This window comes from Epithele typhae (assembly GCF_022376455.1).
Source record: "Epithele typhae strain CBS 203.58 chromosome Unknown BXZ73scaffold_3, whole genome shotgun sequence".
Classification (NCBI taxonomy): domain Eukaryota; kingdom Fungi; phylum Basidiomycota; class Agaricomycetes; order Polyporales; family Epitheliaceae; genus Epithele; species Epithele typhae.
The window spans coordinates 1,492,807-1,511,571 of record NW_025954194.1 but is presented as its reverse complement, the minus strand read 5'-3'; the positions used below and the strand labels follow the sequence as shown (position 1 = coordinate 1,511,571).

The 18,765-nt window shown below is 56.5% G+C and overlaps 4 protein-coding genes across 4 annotated transcripts; 2 read left to right on the top strand and 2 right to left on the bottom strand.

Annotated features, from left to right (window-relative positions):
* Window positions 1–540: 540 nt before the first annotated feature.
* On the top strand, window positions 541–6,240 carry BXZ73DRAFT_97000 (SNF2 family N-terminal domain-containing protein; the record flags this gene model as incomplete). Its single annotated transcript, XM_048027223.1, has 15 exons — window positions 541–1,047; window positions 1,110–1,343; window positions 1,396–1,528; window positions 1,597–2,538; window positions 2,591–2,692; window positions 2,743–2,949; window positions 3,000–3,178; window positions 3,232–3,655; window positions 3,708–3,916; window positions 3,964–4,411; window positions 4,464–4,602; window positions 4,655–5,284; window positions 5,337–5,568; window positions 5,621–5,840; window positions 6,194–6,240. 15 exons carry the CDS (start codon window positions 541–543, stop codon window positions 6,238–6,240), a joined length of 4,653 nt encoding a protein of 1,550 aa, XP_047882870.1.
* A 383-nt stretch (window positions 6,241–6,623) lies between these two features.
* BXZ73DRAFT_39729 (uncharacterized protein) lies at window positions 6,624–8,107 on the bottom strand (the record flags this gene model as incomplete). Its single annotated transcript, XM_048018441.1, has 7 exons — window positions 6,624–6,805; window positions 6,861–6,947; window positions 7,007–7,226; window positions 7,281–7,369; window positions 7,425–7,646; window positions 7,715–7,807; window positions 7,888–8,107. 7 exons carry the CDS (start codon window positions 8,105–8,107, stop codon window positions 6,624–6,626), a joined length of 1,113 nt encoding a protein of 370 aa, XP_047882869.1.
* Window positions 8,108–10,133: 2,026 nt separating this feature from the next.
* Window positions 10,134–12,678, bottom strand: BXZ73DRAFT_87395 (uncharacterized protein; the record flags this gene model as incomplete). Its single annotated transcript, XM_048024549.1, has 3 exons — window positions 10,134–10,924; window positions 10,985–12,455; window positions 12,520–12,678. 3 exons carry the CDS (start codon window positions 12,676–12,678, stop codon window positions 10,134–10,136), a joined length of 2,421 nt encoding a protein of 806 aa, XP_047882868.1.
* Window positions 12,679–13,444: 766 nt separating this feature from the next.
* Window positions 13,445–18,647, top strand: BXZ73DRAFT_87394 (P-loop containing nucleoside triphosphate hydrolase protein; the record flags this gene model as incomplete). The annotated part of the gene is made up of 16 exons (XM_048024548.1): window positions 13,445–13,729; window positions 13,787–13,901; window positions 13,957–14,108; window positions 14,161–14,203; window positions 14,253–15,406; window positions 15,461–15,607; window positions 15,661–15,758; window positions 15,811–16,120; window positions 16,171–16,265; window positions 16,315–16,487; window positions 16,538–16,960; window positions 17,014–17,405; window positions 17,456–17,826; window positions 17,887–18,201; window positions 18,262–18,346; window positions 18,399–18,647. 16 exons carry the CDS (start codon window positions 13,445–13,447, stop codon window positions 18,645–18,647), a joined length of 4,407 nt encoding a protein of 1,468 aa, XP_047882867.1.
* Window positions 18,648–18,765: the final 118 nt, after the last annotated feature.

Genomic DNA, 18,765 nt, shown 5'->3' with positions numbered 1-18,765 from the left:
GTTCGTGGGTGGCCGGATCGGGGCGCTGGTGAACACAGCGCGTCCCCTGCGTGTGGCCAAGGGTGGCAGGGGTGTGCAGAGGACGCTACGGGCAGGGCCGAGAGGAGATCTGGGCAAGGGAGGGCGGGCGTGACAGGGGCAGTGTGACACGGTGGGGAAGCGTAGGAGCGGCAAGGGTTGTCCAAAACGGGTAACGGACATATTTGTAGCGAGAGGAATCCTATGAGACTGCTCGCTGGGCAAATCGCGGGTGAGGTGTCGCTCATCGCGGCCGGCCCTTGATCAACCGCCCTCGGTGCGCCTTCCCTTCCGACCCGCCACCTCCCAGCACCGTCGCTGCCCCCCGCCCCCCGACGCCTGCACGCCCCCTCCCCGCCACCGAGCCAGATTCGACTACTCCTCCACGGGCACCTTGCGTGCTCTCGACCCAGGTGTGTCATCGCCCGGCGCTTCCTAAGCTGTCCAGCAGTCCACGGAAGCAAACCTATTTATTAGCCCACTCCTCTCGACTCGCCCTGTCGCCCGCCTCTCCCAGCAACAATGTCCCTCAAGCACATCCTCAACGACGATCCGCCACTTCAGCCCCTCCAGCCTCCCGGGCAGCATGCCCCACCACACGCCAACGGCAACGGCGGGCCCATGCTCGTCGTCTCCCCCAAGCCCGTCACCCCTCTCTCTCCCATCTCCCAGTCTCATTCTCAACGCGACGGCCGCTCGCCTCCGGATGTCCGCAACGGTGAGCCGGCGCCTGCTCCACGCGAGTACGGTGGCTACCAGCAGCCCCCGGGGGTTTATCAGGGTGCGCCGCACGGGCAGTGGGAACGCGAGCACTACACCAACGGCGACAGGCTCCAAGCGGAAGACGTCCCCTCGGGCCCCAGCAGCTCGTACCATGCGGAGCAGGAGGAGAGCGCGACGCCATCGCCTCGCATTTCGAACGGGTCGAGGAAAGAGGAGTCGCTCCCCGCCGAAGGGAACGGTCGCGTTTTGAGGAAAAGGAAGCTCCCCGACGACGACGAGGACTACCATCCTCCGGGCCAGAAGCGGGTGAGTCGCCGTTCGTTCTTTCAGCGTCGCGTGGTCATTGTTGGTGACCGGTGTCGGTGCAGCAACTACGTCGGACTCCTAGGACGCGTCAGCAGCACCGAAATGAAACCCCGGCATCGGAGACGGTTGATGACACGGGCACGGAAGAACAAGTCGAGTCCGCTGAGGAAGACTCGAGGCTCGGGTCGGACTTGGAAGACTGCCCGGAGCTCTGGATGGCGGAACTTGGTACTTATGTGATAGAGACTCACAAAAGGCAGAAGCAGGTGGATGCGTGGTTCTCGCGATGGATAATCGTACGTGTATATGTACTGAACGGTTTCACGCCCGTGCTGACCCTGTCCTCAGGAACGCGACTCGATTACCGCGTACCGCATGTCCCACCACTACAGGGATAAACTGGCTCGTATTCCCCCTCCTCCCCCTCCTCCACCGCCTACTATGCCTATGATGGAAGAAGACCACATCGCCCCATATCTCCGTCTTCCGACGTGTTTGAGGTACATCGACCGGAGTTCATTCATTCCGACGGCCACAACTTTGTCGGAGACGATGGTGTTCCTTACGAGCCTTCGGTTGGCCCCAAACGGAAAGGGAAGGGCAAGGATGTCGCGAAGCGTCCCCCACCGACAGCTGCCTCGGACAGCGACGGCGACGTGGAGGTTCCGATCAGCGCCATGCGACCCCCGCAGAAGAGAAGGAGGCTGGAGAAAGAGGACGGCGGGGACGACCAGCGTTCTATCGCGGACGAGTCCGTGGCGGGCGCATCTCCCGCTAACAAGTTGCTGAAGCGCGGCAAGGGCAAGCAGCGGGAGACAAGTGTAGACAGTGGGGCATCCGCGACGCCGAAGGTGCGCAGGAAGCCTGGCCCGCGGAGGAAGCACGACAATCTGCCTCCGCAGACGCAAGAGGCTCTCGGCATTGGTTCAGCTGCTCCATCTGTGGCGGGCGACGTGACGCCTGCCGGTTCGCGCCCCCCTTCGCCCACTCTGACTAGCATCTCCGCAACCGTGTATGAACTGGACGAGGCTATCCCTCCTTTGAAGCGCGCACGGAAGGTCGACGACACGTTGATGATCAAGCGGGTCAAGAACTTGGAGGAGACACAGCGCAAGGTCTGGATGAATATCGCACGGCGCGACGTTGCCAAGGTATACAAGTACTATACCACCGGCCAGCAGATCCGCCGTGCGCAAACGAGCCGCCTCGCAACTCTTTCGTCCATCCAAGCTCGGAGACCATTCCAGAAGACAGCCAAGGCAACCAAGGACGTGCAGACCAAGGCGAAGCGGCTGATGCGCGAAATGCTCGTGTTCTGGAAGAAGAACGAAAAGGAAGAGCGCGACGTACGGAAGCGCGAGCAGAAGGAGGCAATCGACCGCGCCAAGGTCGAGGAGGAGAAGCGCGAGGCGGCCCGACAAGCGAGAAAGCTCGAGTTCCTGATCAGTCAAACCGAGCTGTACAGTCACTTCGTCGGCAACAAGCTCAAGAGTATGTGGCTTCTCTGGGGACTACTCTCTCGTACACTAACGAACACTCGCAGCCGCTGAGATCGAAGGAGAAGCTCCTGCAGCTGACGCCCCAACGGGTGCCAACCTTGAGGATGTCGAAGGCGACAAACTGCAGGAAATAGACTTCGATGACGGTGCGTTATTTCCCCACTAGTCTAGGAGCGCTTCGCTTACTCGCCTGCAGACGATGAGACCAACATCTACCGGCATGCGCGTCATAACGCACAGGCAGCAATCTCTGCCGCGAAGAAGAAGGCCCAGGAATTCGATACGAACGCTGCCCTCGAGCGCAAGACAAACGAGGCGCTCAAGCTGGCCAAGCGGCAAGCACACATCAGAGCGGACGAAGACGTAGAACAACCTGGCGGCAATGGCACTCCTCTTGTCGATCGTGCGTTAGTTTTTGGTTTCCTGAATGCTTGGTATTTACCCACCTTATAGTTGACTCCGACGAGCTGAACTTCCAGAACCCCACGGGTCTCGGTGAACTCACCATTGCTCAGCCCAAGATGCTTATGGCCACCCTCAAGGAGTACCAAATCAAGGGCCTTAACTGGTTGGCAACACTGTACGAACAAGGCATCAACGGCATCCTTGCAGATGAGATGGGTCTCGGAAAAGTAAGCCCCAAGAAGGCTCCCCTGTACTAAATGTTGCTCAATATCCGTCCCAGACCGTGCAATCAATCTCTCTGCTGGCGTATCTTGCGGAGACGCACGACATCTGGGGTCCTTTCCTTGTTGTATCTCCGGCGTCTACGCTGCACAACTGGCAGCAGGAAATCACCCGCTTCGTTCCCAAGTTGAAAGCGCTTCCTTACTGGGGCAATCCGAAAGACCGTGCTACTCTCCGTAAATTCTGGAGCAAGAAGGAGATTAGCTATGATCAAGATGCGCCTTTCCACGTCCTCATCACCAGCTACCAGCTAGTCATCCAAGACCAGCAATACTTCCAACGCGTCAAGTGGCAATATATGATACTGGACGAGGCGCAGAATATCAAGAACTCGTCAAGTGCTCGATGGAAGACTCTCCTAGGGTTCCAGTGCAGGAATCGACTCCTGCTGACCGGTACTCCGATCCAGAACTCGATGCAAGGTCAGTATCAGGCTCTTCTTCTGTCCTGAGTCATCCTCACGTTCTACCATAGAACTGTGGGCCCTTCTGCACTTCATTATGCCCAGTTTGTTCGATTCACACGACGAGTTCAACGAGTGGTTCTCCAAGGACATCGAAAACGCTGCGGAGAACAAGGGCAGCAAGCTCAACGAGCATCAGCTCCGTCGTCTTCACATGATCTTGAAGCCGTTCATGTTGCGTCGTGTCAAGAAGCACGTCCAGAATGAACTGAGCGAAAAGGTAAGGGTTGTCTTCATCCTACAGCACACAGCTGACATTTTCTGCAGATTGAGGAAGACATTTACGTGGAACTCAGCGCGCGACAGCGGAATCTGTACAAGGCTCTTCTGGCGAACGTCTCCGTGCAAGATTTGTTGGAGAAGGCCGCAAATTTCGGCGACGCGGAGTCCGCTCGCTCCCTCATGAACCTCGTCATGCAGTTCCGCAAGGTCTGCAATCACCCGGAGCTGTTCGAGCGCGCCGATGTTGTTGCGCCATACTCGTTCTCGGACTTCGGTCGATCGGGCCCTCTTAACCGAGAAGGCGACTTTGTTCAGCTGCCGTACTCGACTCGCAACCCGATCGAGTACACTATACCCACACTATTCTTGCAAGATGGGGGCTTGCTGGACGTCCCTCAAGAGAGCTCGCTTATGCGGACTGGAAACGGTCCCTTGGCGAAGATGATGAACATTTGGTCTACGGAGCTTCTCTACCGGTCCATACAGGAAAATGGTGAGCCATGCAGTTCTTGTCGATATTCGCCCCTACTCACTCAATCTCGTAGACTCTGCGTTCTCATTCTTAAAGTTCATCGACGTCCCCCCCAGTGACGCAAGCGTCTTCCACTCCTTACCGACAATAGCACGACAGGTTCACGCTCTACACCTTGAGAAGGCGTCCTCCGAGAACGAGCCATACAATCTGTGAGTATATTTCAATACAATATCATGATCTTTGAGCTCAAACGATTGCAAGTGATCCCATTTTCGCCGCGAGCGCTGCCTCTAACCCTTACGGCCTCTCTCCTCTGGAGCATCTCTGCAACTTGGATGTCGGTACCGAGCTCCCCGCCCTGCGAGATATTTCAACGAACACCTGGGCCGCTTCTTGCCTTTCCCGGGCAGACCTTCGATGGTTCATGCCACCAGTCGTCGCCCCGCCCATCTCGGTTTACTGTGCAGATCGCACATTCGTGGAGCGACAGGCCCAAATCGTCGACGCGCCGCAGGAAACGCTAGCTCTCTACGGCATGCCACAGTACATGTGGGATTACGAGCCTGCCCATGCATCCTTCGGGGAGCAGGTTGGCGACGTTCCCGTGTCCGGACTTTTGGCCAACTCACCATCAGATCAACTGCCACTCTCCTTCATGCAAATTCCTGAAGCGAAGCGCCTCATCTACGACTCCGGCAAGCTTGCAAGACTGGACTCATTGCTTCAGACGCTCAAAGCTGGGGATCATCGCTGCCTCATCTACTTCCAGATGACGCGTATGATGGACCTCATGGAGGAGTACCTGATTTTCCGACAATACAAGTATTTGCGACTTGACGGTTCATCGAAGCTGGAGGATCGTCGCGACATGGTCATGGAGTGGCAAACGAGGTATGCAGGTTTGAATCTCGAATACCAAGCCTCTCACTAAAGCCTCTATTAGACCCGACATCTTCATCTTCATCTTGAGTACCCGTGCTGGCGGTTTGGGTATCAACTTGACGGCAGCCGACACCGTCATCTTCTATGACCACGACTGGAACCCGTCAAACGACGCTCAGGCTATGGATCGTGCGCATCGTCTTGGTCAGACGCGCCAAGTCACCGTTTACCGTCTAATCACGAGGGGTACCATCGACGAACGTATCGTCCAGCTGGCTCGTGTGAAGAAAGACGTAAGTGCTCTTTGATGGGTCTCTTCATCGCAAGCTCTTATATTATGTTCAGGTTCAAGATATTGTCGTCGGCAACAAGACTTTCACGGATGTCGCGAAGCCCAACGAGATAGTACAGCTGCTGCTGAACGAGGACCAGCTCGCGAATCTCGATGTCAACAGCGGCGGAGCGTCCTCCAAGGCTGCAGGGAAGCGTCCAGCTGGTGCGGAAGGCGCCTCGATCGACCTGTGGAACGAAGAGGGCGACGAGTTCTTCGGCGGCCAGCCGACTGGTACACCTGCAGAGCGCAACAACGACGGGGACGACGACGCACCTCCTGTGGTTACGTCGGGACGGGGCCGAAAACGCGGAAGGGGCCGCGGCAAGGCGGTGGGCGAGTCGACGCCGCGCGGACGTGGACGCGGGCGTGGGCGTGGTGGGCGTAGGAAGGCAGCCGAGATGGCGGACTCGAACTCGTGATAGCTAGCGTGAACAATTCCCGGATGGCTGCAGTCTCCATGATACCGTCTGTTGTTGTCTCTTGCATGGCACAGTCTCTCCACTCCATTTATCGATACATATTGTATGTCTGTCGCTCTAACCCCATTGCTCTCGTCGCTGCTTAGCTACTGTACTCCGCCCTAGACCCTGGTCGCACCCTGTACCCGTATATCATGGCATCCTATGGTTAGAGGTCTTGTCCACCAAGCTTTTGTATCTCGCCCACCACGCCCCTACAACCTGGGCCGCGTTACCGGCCTAAGACAGGACGGACCTTACTGCGCGGGTCCCACCCGTTGACGAAGTGATCAGGCCTCGTACGAGACGTAGGCGACGAATGCCACCCGAAGCACGGAGGCGACGGCGGCGATGGATGGGATGGAGAGGTCCATGGGGTACAATCGCCCCGTACCTACTCTCGTCAGTTGCGCAGTCACCGACACCGATGGACAATGTCAGAGCCGTGGCGGCCATCGTGCTCCGCCCACGCGTTTCATTGTCTGCAATCCGACGACGTAGTGCATCGTACATATTATGACTGCGCGGCGTACAAAAAACTATGAATGACTACCACTCACAGTGCCCTCATTTTGGCGATGGGGAGGCGATAGGTCCGCATCGCGAAGTACTCCCGGGTCTTCCCCCATCTGTCCGCGTCGCCCTCGAAGACATCAACGTCGCTCCACTCAACATCCATACCCACGTCTGCAAGATGCAACTCCGAGACGTGGGTGTAGACGTCGTAGAACAGAGCATCTGTAGTTAGCCTTGTCAGCTCCACCTGGGATAATGGACGTAGCGCAAAACGTACTGGTGGCGCCCAGCCCATTGAAAAAGCCGAAGCGTGAATCGGGGCCCGCAAGTAGGTCCGGCACATGACCAAATAATCGGTGCAACTCTGATCGAACGCACCATGAGCGATATGTCTCTGACTGCAAACGCGCGAGTGCAACCCACCGGCATAGTCTTCGGAGAACGTGTCTGTGTAGATGACATCGAAGCCGCCAATGCTCAACAGATCGTCGCTTTCCACAAATTCTTGCCATTTGCCTTCGAGGATCTTGACGCCTTCCTTGTCATACCACCCTTGTTCTCGCATGTGCTGCAGAACATCAGGATGTGGCTCAATGATCACATGCACCGCCGGTTTGGATGTCTCCTGGAAGAGAGCATCCACCTGGGAGCATGTTATCGGGACCGTACGCATACGCAGCGTGAAAGCAACACTCACAATCCCAAGCCCAAACCCAACGTTGAGAATCTTCAAGCCGTTGGCTAGTTCCGGGTGACCGGTGCACAAGTTACGCACGGTGTCCTGCACTTGGCACTAGCTCACTTGGCCACGAATACACGAAGACCACAGTGATCATAGAACTCACTGATGCCCTCTCCCATCCCATCATAACTCCAACCTCTTCTTCATGGCCGACTTTCACCACGCAAACCTCCTGCCCCTGCTCGTCGGTGACGTACTGCAGCTTTGTGGCCAAAAAGGTGTCGGTCGAGCCCGCCGCCGTGTTGTCGGTTGCTTTGAGAATCAGGGCCAGGGGAGAGTTGGCAGCCGGCGAATGTTTAGCAAGCACTCTCAGCAAAAGTTCTGAAGCGATGCAAACCGTCATCGGCACCACAAAGCAAAGGTATGCGGGATGGGGCGTGAGTACTCACCAGAGCGAATGCCGGCATCGCGGATGATGGTGTAAGCCGTTTCATTGTTCAGAGACAGTGCGATGTCTCCGGCGGTGTTGTGCAGTTTGTCCACTGTGCCCACCTTATGAGCATCCGCATCGGAGAAACACATTGTTGCCGAACATGCTCGCTTCAAAGCAGAAGAAACTCACCAGCGTTCCACAGCGCGCCCTCTTCGATGAGGAACTTGACGAGTTCATTGTTCTCAACGTATGCCGCAGCGTGCAGCGGTGAAGTCCCTTCGTCGTCCTGATACCAGACAGGAGCACCGTCCACCACTAGACCTTTGATCTCGGGCAGCGACCGTCGAGAAAGGATTGCGTCGACGAGCGCATAGCCCTGCTCGACGATTCCATTGACGTCTACGTCCATATCCATGTCGGCGACGTTGGTCTCTTGCTGCACGGACAAGAGGCGAGGGACAAGGACCTACCAAAGGATGTTCAGTCTTTCAGCGTCCGGCACCTACACGGGAATTCACGTGCTGCCACCAAGCGCCAGTGGGCATTTGAACTTTGAATTCCGGCCTGAAGCTTGAAGCCTTGGCTTTCACCACAATGCCCGTCTCCCAGTCTCAGGTTGATACAGATGATTTCTGCGAGCCGTCGTTTGTCAGTGAATGGTTCATATACTTGTCTGATCACGGGCTCAATGCCGTCTCTAGCCGGATCATTGGGACGCGCGTCCATCCGAAGCGTGCAAGTTCTGGGACGGCAATCGTGCATGGTTGCTTCGCAGAGGTTTTGCTCTATATGCCCTCGAAGACATTCCACCGGAGAAAGAGGCCATGCTGCTAAGTGGCAGGAAGTGGTGTACCCCAGCGAATGTGCCACCTAGCGAGGTGGTTTTGCCGTGGGCCAAACACGCGACAGGGACACAGGGGGAAATGTTCTTGCTCTGGGTACATCTGCTGTGTTTTGTCTTTATTTTCGTTGCAACTCATGACGCTCGGCGTTAGAAACATGTCGCTCCAGCCAAGGACCTCTCTGGAAGGGATGTGATCCTGAAAGTAATCGCCCGGGACAGTCATGAGCACGTGGTGTGCAGGTCCTGCTAACAGCCACGGATTACACACATCCATCCACCTTTCCTTGCGTCGTCCCTCCTCTTGGCGTGCTGGATACCCCCTACGATTACTCGATCCTGTGCATGCCGAGGTGGGTTTGGTGGCCATATATTTTGCTCCGAATTGACGCCTTGACTTAGATGGTCGGAGCTCACTTGGTTGGAGGATGTCGACACCCCTCGCGAATTTCTGCGTCTTGCAAGCTGCTTATTGCGGGTGAGTGCGCATTTCGTGCTTCGCTTTCGACCTTCTAATGTATCACCAGGGGCTTCAATTCCTCCATTCTCATCGTATAGCTCATCGAGTAAGTTACTCTTCCGTTCCGTCAACGAGATTACCTGGTGACCCAAGGGGCAGGACATTGGTCCATGCAACATGCTTGTCAATTGCTACAGATGTGATGACGACTACCGCAACTTGAGAAACGATATACGGGAGCGTCGGAATCAAGGCGATATTGAGAACATACTCGCTTTGATGGACTTCGACAAGTCAATCCTACTTCCTCCCGACACATCGTTGACGGCTTGCCGCCAGCCGTCCTCAGAAGCCATAGGGGCTGATCTCTATGCACCTGACGATATTGACTTCGGAGCACCATACTACAACCCCTTCGCCTATGACGTCGCACATTGGGAAACATTTTCAGATGCCACTTCGGGGTGTGCACGTCGGCTCAAATCAATGATTTCTACTATTTCGTCGCCTTCTGTAGCCCATGGTGTCTTCCGTTCCGTCGCTCGCCCCACTCTTTGACAAGATGACGACACACGTCGCACTGGAAAGATTCACTGCAGAGGAAGCATTGGTTTTTTTGGAGAACACCACAGCAGATCTGTCAGAGGAGGCCCTGGATACCAAATTCTTGCTGACACCAGGGCAGCTAGTATCTTCCGCGGGGAGTCATATTGGTCAAGCTGCATTCCAGGATCGGGCGACCTGGGAGAGATACCGCACGCCACTGCGGTCTTGGTGGGTGCCACTTGCGCGCCAGATGTTCCACTTTGAGGTGGTTATGGAGGGCCTCTTCTCTGTGCGCCGTTATCTCGGGATATAGCTACCCCTGTCTGTCTGTGTCCGAACCCGCAATATCATCGTGATCCTCACCCTCCGGCGGAGCAATGCCATGTGAATGGACTGGTTTGCAACGGTATAGGAGGATTGCTGCTCCTCTGCATCATGACATCCATCGGCTTTAAGATTGTTGCATGGGGCACGCAACCGTGCGGTCGTGCCAAGTGCTGCAAACGACTCGGCTGGACACGCAGCTTTGCCGGTAAAAGCCGGGGCTCACAGCAATTAATAGTCCATGTGTCTCCGATTAACCGGGCTCTAATCGTCCGGGTGCCTGCTAGATTCAAGTGGGGATGTGTCTGTGCCCATCGTACACAATGTCCTCAACACCCTCACCGCCTGCGCCGCGACATCGATGTCGTGGCGCGCGCCTGAGTCCTCGGCTCCTGCCTCTCGCCGCCTTTCCCTGTCAATATCCTCCTCCGCGAGGCGCACAACGTTCCCCAGCGCGTCAACGAGTGCACGAGACACAGCGCCGCGGTCGCGCGAAGCGAGAGCCAATGCTGCTTGGGCGCATTCGGCAAGCGTCGCTGGTGTGGGGCGGAATTCTGCCGTCGGGGCGTGCATGAACGCGGTAAGCGAAGAAAGGGCGGCGACTATCGAGGGGCGAATGGAGATGTAGGCGGAGGGTGATTCCTCGGGGAGAGAAGCAGACGAGGAACGATTGAGGGAGGGATCAGATGTAGGCGAGGAGGGGATCGACGATATGCCAGCAGGACCCGGGGTGGAGGTGGAATATTGTTCAGGTTCGGCGTAGAGTGTGGATGAGGCGCTAATTGACGAGTCGACAGATATACTTTGGTCAAGAGATTCAGGCTTAAGAATGGACGTGCTCGAGGTTGATGTCGACGTTGTGGATATCGCAGATTTCTCGCGTTCATGCCCAGAAGTTTCTGGTATGCAAGGCGAGATTGTTGAAGACCTTGATGTTGAAGGCAATGGTGCGAGCAAGGCAGCAGCGCGCACAGCCATGTACGTTGCTTGAACGAAGCGGTACGGTGCATTCTCCGAGCGCGACCGTTCGCCGTATGCACAGAATGCTTCGATGCCTGTGAAAAATGTTAAGCCTCAATAATGTCACCGGGGTTGGATATGTGCAAAGCACGTACCAGTTGGCCCGACCTCCTGGAAGCGCGGAAACATCTTGAGCATGAGGTTGAAGGCGCGTTCGCGGATGAAACGCTCCGACGTTGCACTTGCCACCTCTGCCGCGAGTACTGTCGAGAGGACATCGAAAATCCTGCGGAACAACATGTGCACCTGCCTGGCCTCTCTGCTACCTTTCATGTTCGCGGCAGGAGGAGACGGGATCGCGCGAGCGAGCCGATCCATCGTCATGAGCACCCGCCGGCGCGGGTCCTCTCGCACGTACGACACCGGCGGCGAGGGTCCAAGGTCTTCGCCGTCGTCATCCCCATCGTCGTCTTCGCCAGCTGCGCGCGCCGCGGTCAACCGCTGAAGCACGTCCAGCAGCAGATGCATAAGCGTGTATAGGGTCGGGTCCCCCGCGCGCCGCGCCCCGATGCTTCGCGTGCCGTCGGCCGTTTCCCAGTATGGCATGTCGTTCAGCACGCGCGGGGCACGCCGCAGCAAAATTGCGTCGACGCAGCGGAAGGCGGCGCGCGGGCCGACGTCCGCGATACACGGGCGGACGACCGCTCGCAGGAACGCGTCGTCGACAAACGCGGCGTCTGCGCCTGCCAACGTCGCGCCGTCGAGGGCCGCGCCCATGCCAACGCGCCGTTCACGGTCGCGCCAGGAGGTGTGTGTGCGAATGAGGGAGAGACGATGCAGGTATGCACTGAGGGTCGCGGCGAGTTTCGATTGTACGAAGTGCGGGAGGTCGAGGCGGCTTGCGAAGGGGTCGGGGGTCGTGGCGCCGTGTCCGTTGGTGTGGGACTGGTGAGAGGGAAGGGGGCCGGGGTTGTAGAGACGCGCGTGATAGTGCGTGGCGACGGATGCCACGACGCGCTTTACCGCCTGGACGGTCGCGCAGAGAGCCCAGCTTTGGGGGGAACGGTAAGGACAGTCGGCGTTCTTGGAGGGTATGGGGAGGATGATCGTTGCAGTGTGGAAGAGAACGGCGACGGCGACGAGCGCTGTTACGACTGAGGCGACAACAGGGTGGAGGGTCCAGAGGAGGTCGAGAAGCCCAGCCAAGAAGAGGAGGAGTGCAACTTGCAAGAGGATGGGAAGGAAGAGGATGATTGCGGAGACGTGCCAACGACGGAGGCCGTCGTGCCGAAATTGGCGGACTCGGATGCTCTCGCGTGAAACACTCGATGCGCCGGCGAGGTATTCGCGCAGCCATTGCTTGACGAGGAGGCCGAGCGATGCAGACAGAAGACTGCAAACGAGGGAGGAGAACCAGAGGGTGTTGAGCCTTATAGCGAAGGCACTGGGCTTGAATGACACGACCGCCGTAGTCTCTGGGTCTGTGATATTGGAGCCGGAGGTAATACTTTTCAGCTGTGCTGAGATCTGGGCAAGTAAAGCGGCGGATGAGTCCTCTGGCTGCTGTTGAAGGAGTTTGTAGGCCTCAATGTTGAACGTGGTAACCACGGCGGAGAATAGACCAGCCTGTGGGGTCATCATGTCGGTATGTATGCGTGTCTAGGTGGGCAGTGACAGTGAAAAGGCGTACAAACACCAGGAGGGTGTCAATCTCCTCTTTCCAGCGGGTGATTATGTCCTCGTCGTAGTCTCTAAGTGCTTTGGCGCATGCCGCCCAAGCATCCGAGGTGTCCCAGATGGAGGGAGACTCGCGTTGTTTGCCATCATGAGGCTTGTGTGCACGATGCATCCGGGAGAGCGCAGGGTGGAGGGTAGGGTCCTCGAGCTGTCACGGATTATATACACGCCGGCGCAATTATCTTTGACTGCTTCTCGGGCTGTTCTCGGGCTGTGCAGCTAAGTTCCAGCTGCCCAGATGTAGATGATGAATGGTACTGCCCGTGAGGTAAAGAACCGAACATATCCGCTTACATGCAATGCATTATTCGTGTCAGGATGGATATCTGTTGATGTTGAACGCCGAAGACAGGGATACGCGACTATCACTGGGATGGGAAAGTGCTGCTGAAAACATACGCACCATGAACTGAGGCCATCGCGCGCTGTCACACTGACTTTTGCCTACGTCGTACGATATGTTGGAAGAAGACATACCTATTCACTGGCTGGGAGCAGGAAGAGGTGCCCCTGCGAGCTGCTCGACGACAGCCCGTTACGTCAGCGTGATCGGCGCAAGACCGGGCTTCGGGACTCATTTGGCTGGTCGCAGGCGGCAAGTCTGGTTTGTATCCGCCCACAAACTTCATACATGACTCTTCTCATTGTGCCATCCCCCATATTTAACCGCACGAGCAGCTCTCCTGTTCGTAGCTCTTGCATCTAAATTTCCCGCGCTCCCGTCTCTCCCTGCGTCACGTTCACCTCGCGGCGTCGCGCTAGAAACCCCCATACCCCTCCAGCCTTCAGCAAGTACTGCCTGGGTACCCCAAGACTTCCCCGCGGTACCCTCGCCCGCCGGATAAAGGCGTCGGACGCCTTGTGCATAGTGCGCCACGATGCCACCGAAAAAGAAGAAAACCCAATTGAAGCCGGTCGCGCGTGGCTTTGCGACGACGTCCGTGCCGAAGAAAGTGGTCGAGCCTCCTCCAGAACTCGAGACGGCCGAAACCAAGGACATCTCTACACCTTCGAATGAACAAGTCGATACTGCAAGTGCGAACCGCCAGGGTACCACGAGCACCGACGGCCCACAGGCCCTTAGCGGGGAAGACGAGGTCTTGCAGGGCTTCGTCGACAGGTTCCAGGACAAAGTGGAGAAGGACATCGTTCGCGCCGTCAAGGTGAGTATTTGAGGTTCGCGCATTTTATGCATCTCAGGTCATTTATGGCATTACTAGGCCATCGAGCAAGAGCGGCGTTTCACAGACACTCAGATTCCAGCGCGTCTCGACTTGGACCCTGGCTTCGTGGAACGCCTTCTAGAGCTTGCCTTGGAGTACGAGAATGCCGAATGTATGTCTCGATGCCATGGTTTCCCCTCTTTGTTGTTTGTTTACGGTGAGCATAGTGTCCAGATCTATAGACGAGCCCGAGGACAAAGCCATTATACGGCTGGCCTTGACTTTCGGCACGCTCAGGCGTCTCGGGTTCTCTGAAGCCCGAGTAGAAGAATGTCTTCGTGCAATGAAAGGCGTCGACATGGACGAGGCATTTGACTGGGTAGATTTTGAGTCCTCCATCCCGTTCCGTCCCTGGCTCATTCAACGTGAAGCTACATCTCCATTGTGACGAGGAAGAGCTCGGCGTTCGTCAAGGTTGTTCACTTCGTTAATACTTGTTGGCTATATGCTCACTAGTATCCAGATGTCGGCGAGCCACCTCGAACTCCGATGACGCCGAAGACCCCTCACACTGCTCGCCCTACGCACCTGAGGTCGGATACGGGCTCCTTGTCATCGTTGTTCGTACACTCTGCGCCCGCAAGCCCGGCTTTGAGTATCAAGTCATTTTTGGATGTCAACGCTCCCGCATTCGTTCCCGGACAAAAGCCGCCGGACGCTCCGGCAACTCCTAACAGGACTTCAACTCCATCCTCTCTCTTGTTGGACTCGGATCCCACCCCGGCTTCCCTACGTTGGTCTGCAGTAGAGGATCCGAATACCGAGTTCGTCAGGTTAAGCGTGCGAATCCTGGAGCTAACAACCCACCGACGTCCGGACGAGAAAGGGGATGCCGCGTTCCTGCAAAATCTCCAGCGCCGTCTGAAAGCCGTTCAGGACGATTACTTCTTTAACGCACGCGATGCACACGCGCACTTCAAAGCAGAGAAGGCCAAGCTCGATACCGCCGCCCTCCAGGCGAAGTTACGTGGGCTGGCTTCAGCTGCACCAGTGAAACCGCCACGCAAAAAGCCCGCCGAGCTGGCCAAGGAGCCGCCTTCTCCAGCAGACAGCTCCGTGTCTGTGTCCGACGTCTTCGACGACTCTCCCAACGGAATGTTCGAGCTCTTGGAAGCGATGCCAACCGAAGTGACGGCAGAATCTGGGACCACTATCGCGGTTCGAGATATGGCGCTCCCCAAACATTGGTCTGGACGGACACCGAAGGTGCTCTTGACTGAGCACGTCCACAAGACTGACCGGTATGCTGTGATCTCCTTCAATCTCATTTCTGGAGCCAGCCGTGTCAAGCGCGCCTCCGTCGACATTCGTTGGGATGGCGGCAAAACACAAACTTGGTCCATGGACAATGTAGCGTGCCATGATGAGACGCAAGCGGAGCAGTACATTGCCACCGTCGCTCTCCACGCTGTAAAGTTCGCCAACCCCGACGGTTTCGCTATCGGCGGCACGGCGATTGGAGGTAGTCAAACATCTTTTCGCTTGCTACCTCCTGTTTTCCGCGATCTTTGGGACGAGCTGGAGCAGAACCGTCGCTTGGACGATGACGCTATCAACCGTGGCCTGTGGGGTAAGTTGCGTAACATCCTGGAGCCCAAATTATCGTTGCAAAGCAAAGTGAGTTCTTGTACTACACCTTGGGGTCTATGCTGGTATTGACCAAGAGACTAGTCCGGAAATCGCGTCATCAAAGCAGCTGTCGAGGCTAAAGAGCAAAAGCGCAGCCAACACTACGACAACGGGCGAGATGTTGACCCAGAGCAGATCGTCGCGGACTTCCAGGCTCGACAAGCCAGTCCTGCGTACCAGGAGATGCTCGTGAGAAGGCATATCGTAATGCATTGGAACGGAGACTAATGATCCTACCTCAGAGGTCACGCAACCAGCTTCCTATGGCGCAATACAAGCAAGATCTTCTCTCCCTACTCGAAATGTCGCAGATCGTCGTTCTCAGTGGTGAAACTGGATGGTGATGTTCCCTCCTTATCGGCTATGGCCTGAAGGCTGACGGATTGCGATAGTGGAAAGTCCACTCAAGTCCCCGCATTCATATTGGAAGACCAGCTGCTCAAGGGCCGTCACTGCAGGATCTACTGCACAGAGCCGAGACGTATTTCCGCCATCTCCCTTGCTCAGCGTGTGTCGCGTGAACTCGGGGAACCTGCCGGAGCTGTTGGCACAGGAAGCTCGTTGGTTGGATATGCTATCCGATTGGAGAGCAACATCAACCGTCGGACGCGGCTCGCATATGTTACGAACGGTATCGCCCTACGCATGCTGGAGGGCGGCTCCGGCCAAGGTGGTCAAGGCACAGCATTCGATGAAATCACGGTACGTCCTCTGTTCAGTCGACGCGGCTTAGCTTAAACCTTTTCCTACAGCATATCATCATTGACGAGGTCCACGAGCGGACAATCGAGTCCGACTTCTTATTGATTGTTCTGAAGTCACTTCTCGTTCAGCGACCTGATCTCAAGTACGCACGCATTCTCTTTGGGATGCTCTCTCGCTCATATCGAAACCAGGATTGTGCTCATGTCTGCCACGCTGGAAGCCGAGAAGATCTCAGCCTACTTTGGGGGTTGTCCTGTGCTTTCAGTGCCCGGTCGCACTTTCCCTGTGGACGTCCGGTTCTTGGAAGATGCAGTTGAGACCACACGCTGGAAAGTGACTGAAGGCTCTCAGTACGCAATCAGAGGCAAGAAGGTTGGCTCTTTGTAAAATATTCTGCTGACTAACGACTCACAGGCAAAGACAAGTTCTCTCGCACCAAGGCCAGACAGGACTGGTCAGAGGAAACTGCTGCTGCTGAGGACGATGACGAGGACCAAGGTCAACAAGAGAAAATCACCCTCGAGAAGCGCTACTCCCCGGAGACGATCTCGACAGTCAATCTCCTTGACGAGCGACTCATCCCGTACGACCTCATTGTCAGGTTACTCGAACGCATATGTTTTGAGGACCCGTCGTATGAGTCTTACTCGGCAGCCACCCTTATCTTCATGCCAGGCATGGGTGAAATTCGACGCCTCAACGATATGCTCGTGGAGCACCGCTCGTTCGGTGACGAATCTCAGTTCCGCATCTATCCTCTTCACTCGACCATCTCGAGTGATCAGCAGGGCGCCGTTTTCGACATTCCTCCTCCTGGTGTGCGGAAGATCGTCATTGGTACGTTGGCTGTGAACTCCCAAGTGCAACAGAATATTGATATTGCGGCCTAGCCACCAACATCGCCGAGACGGGTATTACAATCCCTGATATCACTTGCGTTATTGACACAGGCAAGCATCGCGAAATGCGCTTTGACGAGAAACGGCAGATCAGTCGACTCGTGGAGACATTCATCGCCAGAAGCAACGCCGCTCAGCGCCGCGGTCGTGCGGGTCGTGTACAGCGCGGCTTGTGCTTCCATCTCTTCACGAAGGTCCGACACGACACGAAGCTGGCTGGACACCCCGACCCGGAGATTATACGTCTTAGTTTGAGCGACTTGGCGCTACGCATTAAGATCATGAAGGTCAACTTGGGTTCATCCATCGAGGACGTGTTGTCGCGCGCTCTCGATCCCCCACTCGCAATCAACGTCCAGCGAGCCGTGTCTGCTTTAGTCGAGGTGAGCCTTTTCTACTCCCTCTCCGCCGCGCAAATCTCATGTCGCCGCAGGTCAATGCTCTCACCTCTACGGAAGATATTACGCCCATGGGTCGCCTCCTGAGCCAGCTTCCGACGGACGTTCATCTGGGCAAGTTCTTGCTCATCGCCACACTGTTCCGCTGCCTGGACCCTGCGCTCACCATTGCCGCGACCCTGAACTCCAAGTCGCCCTTCCTCACTCCATTGGGCTGCGAGGCCGAGGCCGAGCGCGCGAAGCTGTCCTTCCGTGTGGAGAACTCGGACTTTTTGACCATCCACAATGCTTTCGCGAGCTGGCGCCGCGCCTCCGCGAACGGCATCGCCCGCAAGTTTTGCAAGCAGAACTACCTCAGCCACCAGAATCTGCAACAGATCGAGGAGCTACGGCAACAATTCCTGGGGTGAGTGTCCACGTAGCGCAATCCCTGTTCCTACAGGTGCTTATGCCGGTCCGTCGTTAGCTACCTCGTGGACTCGCACTTCATCCACGTCGACCGAGCCTTCGTCAAGGACCTCAGCCGTGCGCGCTACGGCCGGAACAAAGCCCGCTTCGTGGCCGTTCCACCTGCTTTGGACGTGAACGCGGACAACGCGGCGATGGTGCACGCCGCCCTCGTCGCGGGCCTGTACCCGAAGGTGCTCGCGATCGATACGAACCAGAAGGAGATGAAGACGATCACGAACAACCAGGCCGCGTCGTTCCACCCGTCGTCAGTCAACTTCAAGCGACGGCTGAACGAGTTTGGAGTAAACCACCTGTCCTACTTCACGCTCATGTGCGTACACCTGATCCCTGAGAGTGTTGAAACCCGCATGTTGACAACACAACACTATAGGCATTCCAAGAAGTTGTACGCGTGGGAGACTGGTCCAGTCGAGGACATGGCGTTGTTGCTCTTGTGTGGCGATGCGGAGTTCAAGGTGGGCCCCAACAACAGGATGTTATGCCTTCTTTGCTAACATCACGGCGCAGCTCATGGCCAGCTCGGTTTGGATTGACCGCAAAGTGCGGTTCCGCGTACCACCCAAGACGAGCATTGCGCTCAAGCTGCTCAAGCAGAACTTAGCGTCGATCTTGGCGACACAGTATCGCGTTCGCCCCTTGACAGAACCTCAGCTGCGCTGGAACGAGCTCGCAATGATGATCCTAGGCCGAGTCAAGCTGGAGGGTCCACCACAGCTTCAGGACGGTGTCACGCTGGTGGTGCACAACCGGACCTGACATTTACCTATCTCCTCCATCTGCGTAGCGCACCCGCTGTAAACGTCGTGCATATACATACTGCTGTCTGCTGGCTCGATCCATGACTGTGAGAGCCAGAAACCTAGTCCAATGCATT